General features: G+C 42.4%; 1 protein-coding gene across 10 annotated transcripts in view; it reads left to right on the top strand.

The window, feature by feature from the left end:
- celf5 (CUGBP Elav-like family member 5) overlaps positions 1-15349 on the top strand; it is a 172975-nt gene that overhangs the window by 139997 nt on the left and 17629 nt on the right. For 8 of the 10 annotated variants that reach the window (XM_020702241.2, XM_020702244.2, XM_011473842.3 and 5 more), the window contains exons 4-6: positions 2668-2796; positions 5990-6069; positions 13959-14105. In XM_020702241.2, coding sequence (XP_020557900.1) covers positions 2668-2796; positions 5990-6069; positions 13959-14105 — 356 coding nt within the window. The remainder of the gene's footprint in view (positions 1-2667; positions 2797-5989; positions 6070-13958; positions 14106-15349) is intronic. The other 2 variants (XM_020702246.2, XM_020702243.2) reach the window with 1 other exon arrangement.

The following is a 15349-nucleotide window of genomic DNA, read 5'->3' as shown; positions in this document are numbered from 1 at the left end:
GCCTCGAGAGAACTGCATAACACACTTGTGTTCCCCTAAAGATGCAGCCTCTCCTCTCTATGACTCTCAACAGACACGGACAACCATACGGCTCAACCTCCCATGTAGGTGCATAGGTGCATGTGGCCAAGCCTTTGGGTGTGAATGGGTTCAGTTGTTTCCCTGTTGGTTGTGTCCCTTTAATGGACAGGTGAAGTGCAAGTTGTACCGTACCTCCACCTGTCCGTGTCTGTGTAGACTCCAGCATCGCCGTGACCCTGAACAGGAACCAGCAGGTTTTTTACCTGAAATCATCAGCATCACGGGTTTAAAAGTTTTGGTTTACTTCTAAATTTTCTGGAAAGTTTGACTGAAAAAAACAGCAAAATGTTTCGTTCATTAGTTTCAAGCAGGACCACACAGAGCTTTGTGGAAGCAAACACCCATCTGGATTATCTGCAGTGTGTTTCAGTTTGTAATTCAGCTGCAGTTAAACCAGAGATTAGCAGGAAGTACAACTCGCAGCCATTAAGCAATCAGAGTGACTGAAATCCGATCAAATGACGGCGTTTTGGAAGCTGCTCTGCAGCTGGTGAATCAAGCTAGTAGCTCTCACTCGGGGATGTGTGATGTTTCCGAGGAAAAGTCAATACAGTGTTACAACATAGTTAGCACAGGAGGGTGCACTCATGTGTATAGGATGTGTGCGGTCACAGCGGGGGAGCTGTTATCTCTAATCCTTTGAATCAGGGAGTCGTTTTTTCCCCTCTTTCCTCTCATTGAGTCTGTCAGATGGGTGTAAATGACCGCCAGTGTTTTGTCTGCAGCTTGTGTCTGTTTGTTCGCTGTCTGTGCTGCACGGTTGCAGATAAATAAGATAATGTTCGTATCACCGATGGAGACGAGACCTGAATTCCCAACGGCGTATTTCAGTGGAGAAGTGCCAGAGCCACATGGCAGATAGAAAAGATGGTGCAGATGATCAGGCTATGCTGGTTTCCAAAGCCAATTTCCGTTCCACGCAGCGAATGCCGCCTCTGTCTCGGATGCACATCTTTTCTAAGTATTGTAAAAACATCATCACACCTTTCTTTCCGCTGAGGTTGCCACCATATCTGTCAGCCTCAGTGCAGAAACAGAGCTAAGTGTTGCAGCTGTAGGACGGATGGCATGCCAAGGCCCCGGGACACCGTGTGATTCTGAGCGCACCTCATAACAAGCTGATAAAGGTCATGCATAATTACAGTTGCTTCTCTTCCACTCTGAAGACAAACCACCAAAATAATTTGTGCCTCTTTCTGTCTTTGTATTGATCTGACAGGCTTTCAATAGCTTTAGCCCCACCCACCACTCTTGAGTTATCTTCGGATGCAGCCGCAGAATATATTTCTTCCCTCCAGCAGAAGCAAGGATCATCTTGGCCTTTCATTTTCCAGTTCAGGGCTTTTTTTGCAGATAAATGCTCTCCAATCCGCCCTGACAGATGTCACATTGCATCACTTCCCTTTTGATACGTAGCCTCTGATCCTGCCACTTGCAATAAGGAGCCAACACCAGGGACGGCCGTTCCTAGACAACGTTCTGACATGGAAGATTATTTCAAAGGTGCATCACTGACGGTGCTGAGCGGTGGAATCCCAGTCGGATGCCACGTTTGGGTGGAGTTGGTGCCATGCAGGATGCCAGAATGAGGGCTCGGCTTTGCACCGGGTCAGGGGGCGGCACCAAAAAGCTGGCATTAGCCAATACCTCTGGTAGCGGTTTGTTGTGTTCACAGCAGGGCTGTTAGTCCCGCCTGTTACCCTCCGGTGCGGCTCCACGGGTCAGAGTTGTGGAAACAATCTTCTGCTGCCAGCAGAAAGACACTGAACTGCAGCATTAATCATCCAGTGCCAGAGTGCATCAGTAAACACCGCCTGTCAGGTCAAGGTAAAGATCAGATCCCACAGCATTTAACAGTACTCAATAGCATACAGGCTATCTATTGAAAAGTCAGCGTTATTCATAGCATGTCTCCCAGCCCTCTCTGCTCACAGGAGAAACGTGCCATTGTTCACTGAAGAGCACGCTGAAATATTTCTCTGGCTAGCAAAAAAACACTGGATCAGCAGCAATTAGTGGAGTAAGAGCGAGATGAAGAGAGCATGGGAGGGAGGACGGCGGGTGAAAAGAATGAGGGGGGAAAAATGTAGAATCAGCGAGAGAAAAAGCCAGAGATGGATGAAGAAAAGGCGGAGGTGAGGCGGAGAGTAAAGGAGTAGAGAAGTTCAGACTGTACAGTTTAGTGTGGAGGAGGCTGGAGTCTGCCTGGAGCCTCACATGCATTTCAATGACCCAAATCTGAGCGTGCATGTGTGTGTGCGCACATGAGAAACCTCTTCATTAGTTTAGAATTTTTCTCTGAGCGTGGACTCGGCGCCCTGCAGCTGCAGCACGTGTGGGACAAACTCCACTTGTTCTGCTGACTGATGGGGGTCAGAAAGGAAGTGACCCCAGTTCGGTCTTCATTAGGTCTAAACGTGATAGTCTGTCGATCTCTGCCCGCGAATGTGTGTGCGTTTCTTTAGGTTATTAGGTTCCGATTTTGCCGTTTTTTTCCCCAGAAACATCGACAATCAAACTGGTCTCTTGATCGGGTCCATTTTAACGAAAGCTTTCGTCTCCGTTTGTGGTTTCTTTTTGTTCCAGAAGACAGGAAGCTGTTTGTTGGGATGCTGAACAAACAACAGACCGAAGAGGATGTTTACCGCCTCTTCGAACCCTACGGAGTCATCGAGGAGTGCACGGTCCTAAGAGGTCCGGATGGAAACAGCAAAGGTACAGCCGTCAGGTTCATTTGTGGCAGTCAAAGAGAAATGAGTGTGTGTGAGACTCTATCAACACAGATACAAGTCAGGTGGAATATTCATGTGATCACAGATGAATGGTCTCTGCCCTGTTTGATAAGACGACCTGCAGAGCTGAGCAAAGCTGCTGAAGGAATTTAAGCCGAAATGCATAAATGCTGTAAAGAAACCATAACCATCCCTTCATTTTGAAATGATCCCAGAAATATGTTTCTTTACCACAAGTTTGCGTCATCCCTTACTTAAAAAGGACTGTAAGTAGTGTTGTGGGGGGTTGGTGATGAAATCGTTGTTCCTGATGTGAAAGTAAATTATTTTCCGGTTCTTGCTTCATACATGAGCTCAGCAGCGTGATGCTTCAAACCTGGCTGCTGTAATCCGTAGGCAACTTGCTGCGTTGGTGTCCTGCTGCATGCAGGATAGCCTTCCTTGGATGCAGAGTCTGGATGCAGCAGCTGCTCAAACAGATGTGTCACCAGCCGTTGTGCATGAACACACCCCAATACCTTTCCAGATGCTGAGTTCGGAATAGGAAGCTGAATGACCTCTTCCTTTGCAAATTCCATGAGCTCATTTAAGGGTCGACTATATACATATAAGTGTACAGTTTTCCCCCAATAGACCACGGTTTAGCCTTTGCAGTTTTGCTGTTTTTTTTTTTAGAAATTTTAAATGCTATTTTTTTGTAGAACACTGTGTTTTGCGTCTTGATTGGCTGTTAAGCTTGTCAATCATTCTCCTCTGTTTTACGATCCGTTCAGTTTGCCAAATCTACAGAAATCGTTGGTCGTGATCAGATCTTTACTTTCATTCTATAATATTGGACATATTTTTCTATGGAGGTTTAAACTTTGAGAGTTTTAGAGAGAAAAGTGTGAAAATGTTCATGTCGGTCTGAGAAAAGTGGAGAAAGTGGTGAGGAGATTTACATCCTTAAAACATCTAGAAATATTATAAAAATAAAGATGACTCCTTCACAGGTTTCACCTATTGCGGGCAGATTTGGAAAGTAAGCAGGATGACAGTATCTATATTTATATAAGTATTTCCATATTTATTTTTGTGTTGGCTAAATAAGTTCAGTAGTGGAGATTTTATTATTCATCTTCTTTTTCTTGTATTTATAAAAAAAGTGATTCTACCTTGAAACAGTGATATCATTGTGTGATGTTTGCTAAACAGCTGCTATTTTATTTCTGTTTTCAGTTCCACCTTAAGATAATAGATTTTTTCTGGATCCTTTTACACTCTTTTACTAATAATCTTCTAATATGCTAATTATTTGCAGCATTAAACCTTTCGCCATATTTGCTGCTGAAGAATATAAAAAACAACTCCTCCCCCATGGCATTCTAAACAGGAAGTACCTGCTGGCTCCATGAAGCCAAAATCCCATAGATTTCTATAGAGAAAAAAACGCTATTATTCAGTCATTCTATTGGTCAGAATAACCATTCTAGCTCTGATGCCTTTTCATTTTTTATTTTTGTAACATTTTATTGATAATCCTCATTTCTTTCAGGTTATTTTTTCTGTAGTTTAAGTTATAAACTGACCAATCAGATGCCTCAATTAAAGTAGGTGGAGCCTGCTGGCCCCACATCTAATGTTTAAAATGTTTGACAGATTTTGTGTAGCCTGCTTTCAATTGGTAGGGGTGTGACCTTCCAACAAGCTCACTCTTGATTGGTGACAGGGGTTGCTCTAGACAACAATGACTCAAACCAACTCTGACCAATCGCTGCCGACTGACGACGTATTGACGGTATTGAAACAAAAAAAAAGACTTCATTTGGTTGGAGCTGGAATAAACCATTTTCTGTTGATGTCACACTCACTCAGTACAGTTCTCTAATACAGTCGGTGCTCTGAACAAACCAAGATGGTAAACAAACAACTGCTAGTGCCGAAATGATGGCTTTCCATTCTTCAATGGCGCCTTACTTCCCTTTCTCTTTGTTTGAATGCAGAGCCGTGTTAGCGAGTCTTGGTCTTTAACTTTTTCTGGTTTTCTTTGTTTCCTTCTTTCAATATTAACTCACTGGACCTTTTAAATATTTGCAAACCTTAATAAGCTCAGGGACAGAGACAGGACATGTGGTCTCTGCATTCATTTTGCAGATTTTCAAAATAAAACTATCAGACTCTACAGCTGTGAGTTTAAAAAAGACTGTTATGTTTTGATCCACTATAAATGAATACAAGTTTGCAACAAATAATGTGCCACAGTGATCAGGATTGTCAACTGTTGCACTGTTTCATCACCATGGCAACAGTGATGTCTCATGTCTTCTGCATGGTTTCTGAGTTCCTCAGTGCTTTAAATATGAAAAGACTAATTAAAAGATTTCATAGTGTGCGTTACTGTAGGAAGACCTTGTGCAGGTCATCCAGAGCTGCAGCTCCTCTCTGTCCATATCTCAGTAGGGGGCAGTGGTTTGACAGCTGAATGGGAATCTTGATGGGCTGGCGTCCACAAGGGTAAGCCCATTAACAGGAAAAGAATGGCAGGGTGACGGGGTCACACAGGAGATAATAAACCAATAAAGCATGAAAGATTAAATAGTAAAAAGAAACTTCAAATAAAATTAGATGAATAAGGGTGTAATCAGGACAGAACATGGTGGCTCTGTGACCACTGTGGAGAAGCTGTGGTCATGTGACTCAGCAGCCTTTTACACCTGAAGCCACACCTGGTATAGAGCCCGGTTCATTTTTCAGCATGACGTGATGATTCTTTTAGCTCCTGCAGTCAGCATATTTCTGAGTTTTCCATTTCTAATATCAGTGGATGGAACATTCCTTCTGATTGGAAGGAACCTTTCCAAATATTCTGTCATGTTCCAAACTCAAGCGTCACTTCTGTTCTTTGGTCTGTGTGCCTGATGATGGGATTTGGCTTTTCTATCTGACTGAAGTCGTGTCTTCTAGTGGTTAATGTGCACAGACAGGCATGTGTTGTGAAATAGCATGTTTTCTGCTTCATCAGTGCGATCTTCAGCCTGCAGCGTCTGCCTAATGCCTGAAGTGAGGCAGCCTGCTGTGCAACAAGCCTCATTCCTGGGACACAAAAACGTCGCATTTTCTTATTATGTCTTCACCTGAATACTGTGTGTGTATTTTTGTGTAAAATGTGTTTTGTTTGTGTGTGTTTTCTGTTCCAGGCTGCGCCTTTGTTAAGTTCTCTGCACACACAGAGGCTCAGTCTGCGATTGGAGCTCTGCACGGCAGCCAGACCATGCCGGTGAGAAACTCCGCCTACTTCCCCCGAAAACACCTCAAAGCACCATCTCTGCACTGTTGCACACAGAGAGGATGCTGTTGGGACAAACACAAGGCTGTGTGTTACTTTTTTTGTGTTTAACAGGCTAAAAAGTTGTGCGTTTAAGGCATTAAAATATCGCAGAAGGGTCTCAAACATCCAGGTGTTGTGTTGAAGTTGTGACATCTGGTTGTGTTGAAAATTTTAAACCTCATCGTTGTTAACATTGGTTGATCAGATGTTATTGAACCACAGTTTCTTAAAAAAATGATCCTAAGCTGTTAAAATTATCATTTAGTTTTTCATTTTTTTCCCACTCCCATCATCTTGTGATCTATTTTCAAAGTGTTCCCTGTGGTCTTTTATTGATGATGACGCGGTTTTTTAGCCAAAATCCAAAAAACTGTGTTGTTTTTTAGGACATAGCTTCGTCAGAGCGGCAGGAGTTTATTAGACATTCACCTGAGTTGTGGCTGAAACTGTTAGTGTGGAGTAAGCCCTGCCCCTAATTCTACTGTTGCTGAGAGCTCTCTTGTTAACATGCTCTCCCAGTAGCTTACAGCCTCTTACGGCTCCAACCTAACATTATGGGTGCAACAAAAATAGCAGCAACATCAGAACTATCTAACCGTACAGTTTAGATCCAGATTCCAGCTAAAACGAGGAAAACAAAAATGTAAATTGATCTATTTGTCTGACAGTGAATGCAACAGAATGAGTTCAGAGTTTAGAGTTAATAGTTAAAACAAGGGACAATGCACAAAAGAACAGATGTAATGTGCCAGGTTATAGCAAAATGGCTCATTTTCACCTGTAGTAGGAACAAGTAAAAGCAAAAACTAATAAAATCATTGGAATTTAACAGTGAGATAATGTGAGGAGCACACTTAAGAAAATAATTAATAAGGGGAGAGCACCAGATCACCATAATGCACAGCAAAGATGATTATTGGATAATCACTAAAGTGTTGCTCGGTCAGACCTGTTCCTGTTCTCATCTGAAGGTTTGGGGTTTTTATAGTTTGAGCTGCAGCAGGTGGTTGGAATCGAACAGCAAATACTGATCTGTGGTTTTCACACTGATCATTATTGTGCTGCCCAAACCAGATCTACGGCCTGTGAGAGCAAAACACGTGCAAAATTCTAACGTTTTCCTGCGTGTGTCCCATTTTCCATCTCTGCTCTGGTGAATCTCAGAATCCTAAGGTTTTTTTTTTTTTTAAGTTTCCAATGTTTCATCCATCGATGCCAAATCCAGCTAGACAATTTTAGTGCAATTAGGGGTCAATCTAAGTCCAAATGAGTGTAGGTCAAAAGTGAGCCCCCAAATGTCCTTCTGCGGCACGCCATCCCCCCCCATCTCTGCTCGCTTTCTGCTCTCACTTGTGTCTGTTTGGAAACCTCTGGAGATATTAGCCAATAGACTTGTTTACTCCACCTTTCACCACATCGGCTGCTGAATTATTCATCTGACTTTAAGCAGAGGGTTGGGGGGGGGGGGGGTTGAAAGACAGAAAGGAAATGGAAGGGATTTATACCTCCTGCTTTGGTAAATTGATTATAGAAATCTGATCAGCGCCTCACATCCTGTGACTGCAGGAGGAGAGGGCGCAGCGTTCCTGCCTCGCTGAGATTAGTCGACCACCGGTGGACTGTTCCGCCTCAGCAGGGGGTTCATGGGTACAGCAGAGATCCTGGAATGAACCATGAACTGTACTTCCTTTGTTCTCACTGAGGCTCGTTCAGATGCTCAGTGAATCACTGCTACGAAAGAGACAGTATCAGGCATCAGGGTTGAGTGAACGGGACGAAAGATGCTCCACACGGGTCCCAGATCTAATTTGATGTGATGTATTGGTTTATTGAAGCATTCATTGTGGACACCAGAACAAAAAAAATCACACTGATATGAAATGCACTGACTAAGAAAAAAACAAGAAGAAAAAATAATGTCAATGTATAAAGAAAGTCATTGTGTAATTACTAAAAATCACAACTGGAGATTTTTGCAGTGATGCATACAATACACGCTGGGCTGTATTAAATATAGTGATTATTAACTAAAGTCACATAGTGTTTGTTTATTTGCTTGAAAAGTAGTGAGAAGAAGCAAACTTATACCATCCCACCTCTACTGAGTTACTTCATTTTAGATTTTTGCATACCGGTAGTCGTCATTTTTCGGTTCTGATCAGATCTAGTGAATACTCATTATTCTCCCCCAATTATTTTTTTTAATTTCAGTAAATTATCAGGTGAATCACACGTCATGTAACATATATGTAATACTCATTAATTATTCTCAGAATACTTTATCACATTAATCCAGAAATCTGATCAGATAACAATTTTGCTTCATTACAGTAATAATTCAATATTACACATGAAAGATCAATTAACAAAAATGAGCATTAATTATTTCCTCACATTCAAGTTCACACATCCACGTATTTGAAATGTATTCAAATGCCTTTAACTCCTCTTATTTTCATATTGTGAAATTAAGACTTTTATGCATTTACTTTCAGATGTTTGAGCTCATTACTTAAGCTCGTTCCAAAGCTTAGTGCCACACACAGAAACTTTTCTTTGTGGTTCTTATCAATTGGATCATAAAGATCCTACATCCCCTCCCTCAGTTTGTTGCTTCCTTTATTTTAGAAGAAATCTTGTTGGATGCTGCATTGTCATGACTCCACACGAGCTTTGTAATTAAAAATCAACAAGGTCATTAAACTATACAAGGGGGGAGCTACTTGGCAGTGGTACCCCTCCCATGGTTGACCCCCTTTTTGTACTACATTTGAACCTTACCGTAATGATAAACAACCAGTAAACCTGTCTGCTCTATGCTGCTTCATGGTCTTATCCCCCCCCCCCCTCCCACTATCACCCCCCCCCCCCTCTCTAACATCCCTCTCTCTTCTTCCCTTCTTTCCTTTTCCGTCCGGTCCAACACCAAAGATTTTCAAACATGATTGAAATTAATAAAGTTTGGCCTCAATTACAAAGGGGGTTTATTCAGACATACCTTTGGTTTGTCTGACGATTAATAACCCCTCTTGTTAAAGTAAAATATGTCCAACCCAAGAGGCCCTCAGCTCTCATCTGTCTGCCTAGCTGTTGGACAGGACAAGTTGGAGAAAAAAAAAAAAAAATAATTAAAAAAAAAGATTCAGTGAACTTTAATAATCACTACCCTTAATTTCTATACAGTAGGTTAAGTATGGTAATATTAAGGAGCAGTACAGTAAATATCTACAGTTATATTCTAGTATATATTTAGATTTATTCATGATAGAAATATTTTTGGAAACTTTAGTTTGTATGTGTCTGATATGCAGCTTCCAGCTTACTTCGTTATCAATAGTTATAATAATTTGACTTTTGATTGAGGCCTTCTTCATTTTATTTGATAGCTGTGTATTGGTTTTATAACTACCAAAAAATATGAGTTTGTTACATTCCATCCATGAATTTCTGAATCTTTTATTGATTTCCACTTTACCTTCTTCGTTTCATCCCTCAGGAAGTGAAAGGCAGAGCCGACAAACACCTGAGACCTTTCTGGTTAAACGTGCAGTTAGTTTAAGCTCAGCCTTCAACGCAGATTTAGACGTTCAGTGTGTAATTACACACACATGCACCCACACACGCACACACACACAGCAGTAGATCCATGGAGCTGCCGGCCGTACCATGAGAACAAACCGCACACTTTGTCACATCAACCGCAGCTGTTGATGCTGGCTTTATTTATTATCATCAATGTAACTATGGCTTTAAGCTGCAGTATTGGGCTTTGCATACATGCAGAATGCACACACACACCATGCATGCACACATGCATACATGCATTCTCATGAATGCCTGTATTTAACACAAAACCAAAATAACTGCAGATTTGTTTGATTTAATTCATCAGCCCCGTGTAAGTCACTTTATAATTGTTTTCATTGAAAGAAAAGTCGTGGTTTTTCTGGTTCAGATTTAAGTCTCAAATCCTTAAAAATCCTTAAATAAGTTCAGAGTTTTTACTAAAACAACATTGACAACCTTCTGCTTTCATCATTTTCATAGCTTTTGCTGGTTTTCTCTGATAATCTAGACGATGCCTGGCGTCCATTCTTTTAGTAGCCAAAAGATTGAAAGGATGTTTCAGTTGCTCCGATGACAGAGTCCCACGTTTCTGTTGCCTAATGAGTAGAGAGGAGGAGACATGACAAATGTTGGATCTAAAAATGTGGAAAATTACCTTTTGTGCCAACGCAGAAAGAGAGTCTGAGGCAAAATTATCAAAAACTGTTCATCTGTTTAGAAAAAATTCTTCTAGGGATTATAACGCCGTCCAGCAGAAACCAGGTCCACTGCAGAACCAGAAACCAATCTGGGGTTTTTAAGACCTGCCTACTAAAAAAAAAAAAAAAAACATACTGATGATGAAACACGGAGGTGGGGCTGTTATGGTTTGGGGTTTCCTGAGGATTATTGCAGTTAGAAATTTAGCACTAAAACGTGTTTTAGATTCCATAGGAGGATTTAAGCTTGGTGGATTTCTGGAGGACTTTAACAGTCCCGGTATATTCTGGAAAAGTTCCCCAACATCAGTCCTGAAGGCAGAAGCAGCAACTTTGTAAGGACAATAAATGTTTGCTAAACTAAATATAAAGAGAAGTTGTCCTGCAGCTGCCAGTCTTTAACTCTTGAGCAGAAAAGTTCACATCTTTCGTCTCTGGGACGGCGCCGGCTGGAGCTCGCCGGCAGTGAGGTGCACCCCGTAAAGAGGCGGGCCTTCGTTCTGGCCGAGCGTCTCTGTAGTGCTTCTTGACTTCCTTCAGCGGCTCTCCAAGCAGCTGGGAGCCGCTCGGCGGGGGGATTGTGCTCACACTTGGCAGCTTAAAAATTTAATGAGACTTTCACCACCACCCCATCCCCCACCCCCTATTTAAAGCTGTGGTGATTCTGCTGGCTGATATCCTGACAGGCCTAAACGGGAAACCTCTGAGATAAACAAATGTGGAAACGGATGCTCCGCCAACTAGACTCATCCGTCCCAAAAAGACCCATTGTGGGGGGGTCTCTGTGTACAGGCTTCCTGGGACAGGGTTTACAACCAGGAGTAGGAAGAAGAGCACAGCGCTCTTATGTAGCAGACAGGTCAATTCTCAATAAAGCTGGTCTCTATTATTCATGCAGGTACACTCCTCTCTCTGTGCAGCTGCATTAGAGGCTGCATGGCTGCAAATCCTCACAGCCTGCTCCCAAAATAAAGACACTCTTCAGGTGTCCTAAGCTTCCTCTCAGGTGTTTGACCTTTTTTCTCACTCACCTCAGAGGGCCGGGCTGTTTACGGGCTGAGATAACTGTCAAAATGGATCATGTGCTCAAAGTGCTCACTTTAACTCAATAAATTATGGTTTTCAATTTTCATGTCCGTTTTGAATATGACCTTTTTGTTAAATTACGGTCAAAAATCCGTCAGGGGGATGGAGAACAATCAGGAACTGATTAGAAGTTTACAAGATTTGTACATCACTGCAGTACTTTTCTTTTTTTAATGATTTTATTAATGATCATTGGTCACAACTAATCATCACTAACCTTCATGTCGCAGCAGTGATGTCATAAACAAGAGACAGTGCAGTTTGTTGTCTGCTGTTCTTTTTTGGTACCATCTTCTGTCATTTCTGGGTCTGAAACGGTCTGTGGTTGCATTGTTTACACAATCAGCTGCTGTTGCTAAGCAACCAGAGAAGCGATTGGAGATTGCTGTAATTATTACATGGCGGCTTTTTAGTTTGTTTGTTGTTTCAACATAGCTATGGTAACGAGGTCATTTTCAGTCTCAGTTTTCAATAAAGTTCTATTCTATTCTAGTTTAGTTCAATAAATGAGCCTCTATTCTTATGCACACTTTGCTGAATCGATATTTTGTGATTCAATAAATCTGTCTGTAATGTAACCGTCAGATTCGAACCCCAGACAAATTGTTTTCACATCAGACATGTTAAATAAAAAACAAAATGTTCATATTTTTTTTTGGAAGGTTTAGCAGAACTTTGTCTGTATGCATGTGCTTAGCCCACAGCTGTTTCTCAGCTCATCCTAATACTGAAAATGATTCAGAAAAATGTTTTTGAAAAAAAATTCAGTATCTAATTTGACCCAACAGGCTAACGTAGAAACTCAAATTCTTTCGGCTCCAAAAAGAGTGACCCGTCGTTTTGTGCTCTGACTTTGTCTGCTGCTTCACTGTGAAATAGAGCGGCCAATCCAGGAGGAGGCGAAACATGCAGTCGTTTGATGGAGAGGAGCCCTGCCTTCAATCAGCCTGACGAAGAGTCTGTTGAGCAATTAGCAAGCTAGTCTGCCAGTCACTAAATCATTAACTACCGCGACGGCCAGTCCTCAGTCAGAGAGCCAACTAACCAACGGGCCGTTCACCTTTCGTCTTTCCAGCCCGTGATTCAACCGAGTAGACCCGGAGGAGAGGGCTGCGGGGAATATTGAGCAAAGCGGGGAGAGGAGCATAAAATCTATAAGCTGCAGTGGAAAGGTCCAAGCCTGTCTTTGAGTATCTTTTGCTGTCTGCAGACATCTTCATCAGCAGGAGACTTTAGAGAGAGGAGGCTCTACAGACAGGAGACACAGCAACTCTGTGATTATAATCCCCATTCAGATCCCTGTGCCCCCCCAACACAGCTCGCGTTGGATCTCAAACAAACCAAAACACCTGAGCCCCACTTTGTAGCCCCCGCCCAGCCTTCAGTCCTTGCACATCACTACTCTATTGACAGTCCTGCTTCAATTTTATGGAGCCTCGTATCAAATCTGACACTCAACCTTTACTGAACTGTCAGACCAGAGAAATATTCCGGCCTTTTATGCCAATCGATTGGTTTCTTGGGGGAGGAGGGTTCAGAAAGAGGCGGAGCACCCTAAAGGTCAACAGTAGTGCTCGATCAAATGCTGCTTTCATTATTGGGTCACACAAAGACGCAGCGTTGATGAAGAGATGCAAAGTTAGAAAGAGCAGGAGTAGTGGAGCCGATGACTAAAAATAATCAGGTATTTTGTGGTGGAAGCAGCACATTTGGCCTGATTGCAGCTGATAAAACCAGTGTTCCAGAAAATCCAAGCTTTTGAAATATAGTTTGAGTATTCTGTAGGTAAAGACTGCATTTTCTGCATGAACAGCCCATATTGTTGAGAGTGGGGCAAAGTAGAAATTAAATCTGTTTGTAACATTTGAGTGTAAGACAGCCATTTAAAAAAACAAACCCACTAGTTTTAAAACATTTTTGTGGTAAATGTGCTTTTGTGAAAGAGAGGATCCTAAAGTGCATCCAAACCAAATTTGGTGCTTTTACCACAAAAAGCAGGATTTGTCCGGTAAATCAGCCTAACCGGCAGGATGAAAGGAGCAGGTCTGAACATGTAAACGCACCTGTATCCAGGTTAGTAAATTGTTTCTCTCTTCTCTGCATGGGAGGTTTTCAGTCACAGGAATGGACAGTACAGACTTCTCTCTGTAGTGACTTCCTCTCTGCTGTCAAAGCACCTCTGTTTACGTTTCTCTTTGGGTTTCATGTTTATGGATGTGAGCCTCAGTTTGGGGTGATGGAGCTTCCCCCCCCATCAAAAGCCAAAGAGCAACATGTCTGACGTGGAGTCAGAAGAGCAGAGAAGGTGTTCAAGTAACAACAGCTGCTGCTCACAGTGTCCACTGGGAAATGATGAAGGCTTTTTCTGCATTATTCCGTCCTGTGAAATGCAGCCGATCACAGATGAAGAGGATCACGCGTCACATGTGCTCCTCTGTGTTTGACTGAGCAAACCATGATCTTCTCCTGTTTCTGTCTGACCCTCAGGGCGCTTCCTCCAGCTTGGTGGTCAAGTTCGCCGACACAGACAAAGAGCGCACCATCAGACGCATGCAGCAGATGGTGGGGCAGTTTGGCATCTTCAATCCCGCCATCGCCCTTCCCTTCAGCACGTACAGCTCTTATGCACATGCGGTGAGTTGGAAAGGTCGTTTTAAACGTGCCGCAGAAGAACCAACACAACTAGAGCAGTCCGTTTACAGCAGAGGTCAACCTATGATCAAAACTAACCAGCAGACACTGAGCTGATCCTTTCTAAAGCTGTCTGCCGGGGAAAAATGGTCAAAGCGGTAAGGGGCACGCCATGCGTTCAGCATTTGTGTGTGGTTAGTATGGAGCCAGTACTCACACCTTATTAATGACCACAGTGTGGCGTAATTATTGTTGTGGGTGTGGTAAGTGTATCGTGAAGTATTTTTAAGGATAATGAAAGTTCCACATACAGGTGATGCTGGCGTACGTTCCATTTTCATGACGTTCCTTGAAGTGACCGTACAACCCCTAAGGGAACTGCAGACACTCCTGCGCTCCACTGAAGCTGCAGCCGCTCGTCTACGACCCTCCACGGACCTGACAACCCAAATCCTCAAAAGACGTTCGTGCTGGCTTCGCCGTCTGTTCCTCTTCTTCTCAGACTGTTGGAGAAAATGGAAGCTGCTTCAAATGTTCTGTCTGATAATATCTCACAGAGTCAAAGAAAGAAGCGTTAGGATCATCTGAAGAACAACATTTTTTTTAGAAACAACAAAAATAATATTCCTCCCCAAAGGAGGCAGCGGGATGCCCCGCCCATTTGACTCATACAAGGAATGTTCAATCGTTGAAAGCAGCAAACACATGACACCCATAAGTAAACCTGGGCTATGTCTGACAGAGTCATTTCTAGAACTTTGGATTCAGACACCTCAACAAAACGGCGAACACTCTTTATTGTCCCTGAAGCAGTGAGTGGTGAAGAGATTCAGACATTTGCTGTATAAAGTTAGAACATTTCTGCATAAAATGACAGAAACAGCTAAAACAACAGTCAGTCATTCTGCTGAGGATCAGGTGAGCCGTCATTCATGTTCATCTGGTTCTTCTTCACATCTGAAACCCTCACATAATTTTTTTTAAATTATTTATTTGGAAAGGATGGAACAAAAAAAATACATTGTTACAGTTTCAAATGCAACTGTTGCCGTGTTCATAGGCCATCTAACAGCTAATATGCAGACCAGGTTCTTGAGACAAAACAAACAATTAAACAAAGACATGAACATTAACTCATACAAGACATTTATTAACTCGCACACGAGTTATCAAATGTCACATCTTCACATCTGAGCATGTATGGAATCTGAGCGTGTGCAGGTGTCTGAGCATGTCTGGGATCTACG

The sequence above is a fragment of the Oryzias latipes genome, chromosome 4 (genome assembly GCF_002234675.1).
Source record: "Oryzias latipes chromosome 4, ASM223467v1".
Taxonomy (NCBI): domain Eukaryota; kingdom Metazoa; phylum Chordata; class Actinopteri; order Beloniformes; family Adrianichthyidae; genus Oryzias; species Oryzias latipes.
The sequence above is the reverse complement of the archived record's forward strand: the minus strand, read 5'-3'. Positions and strand labels throughout refer to the sequence as shown.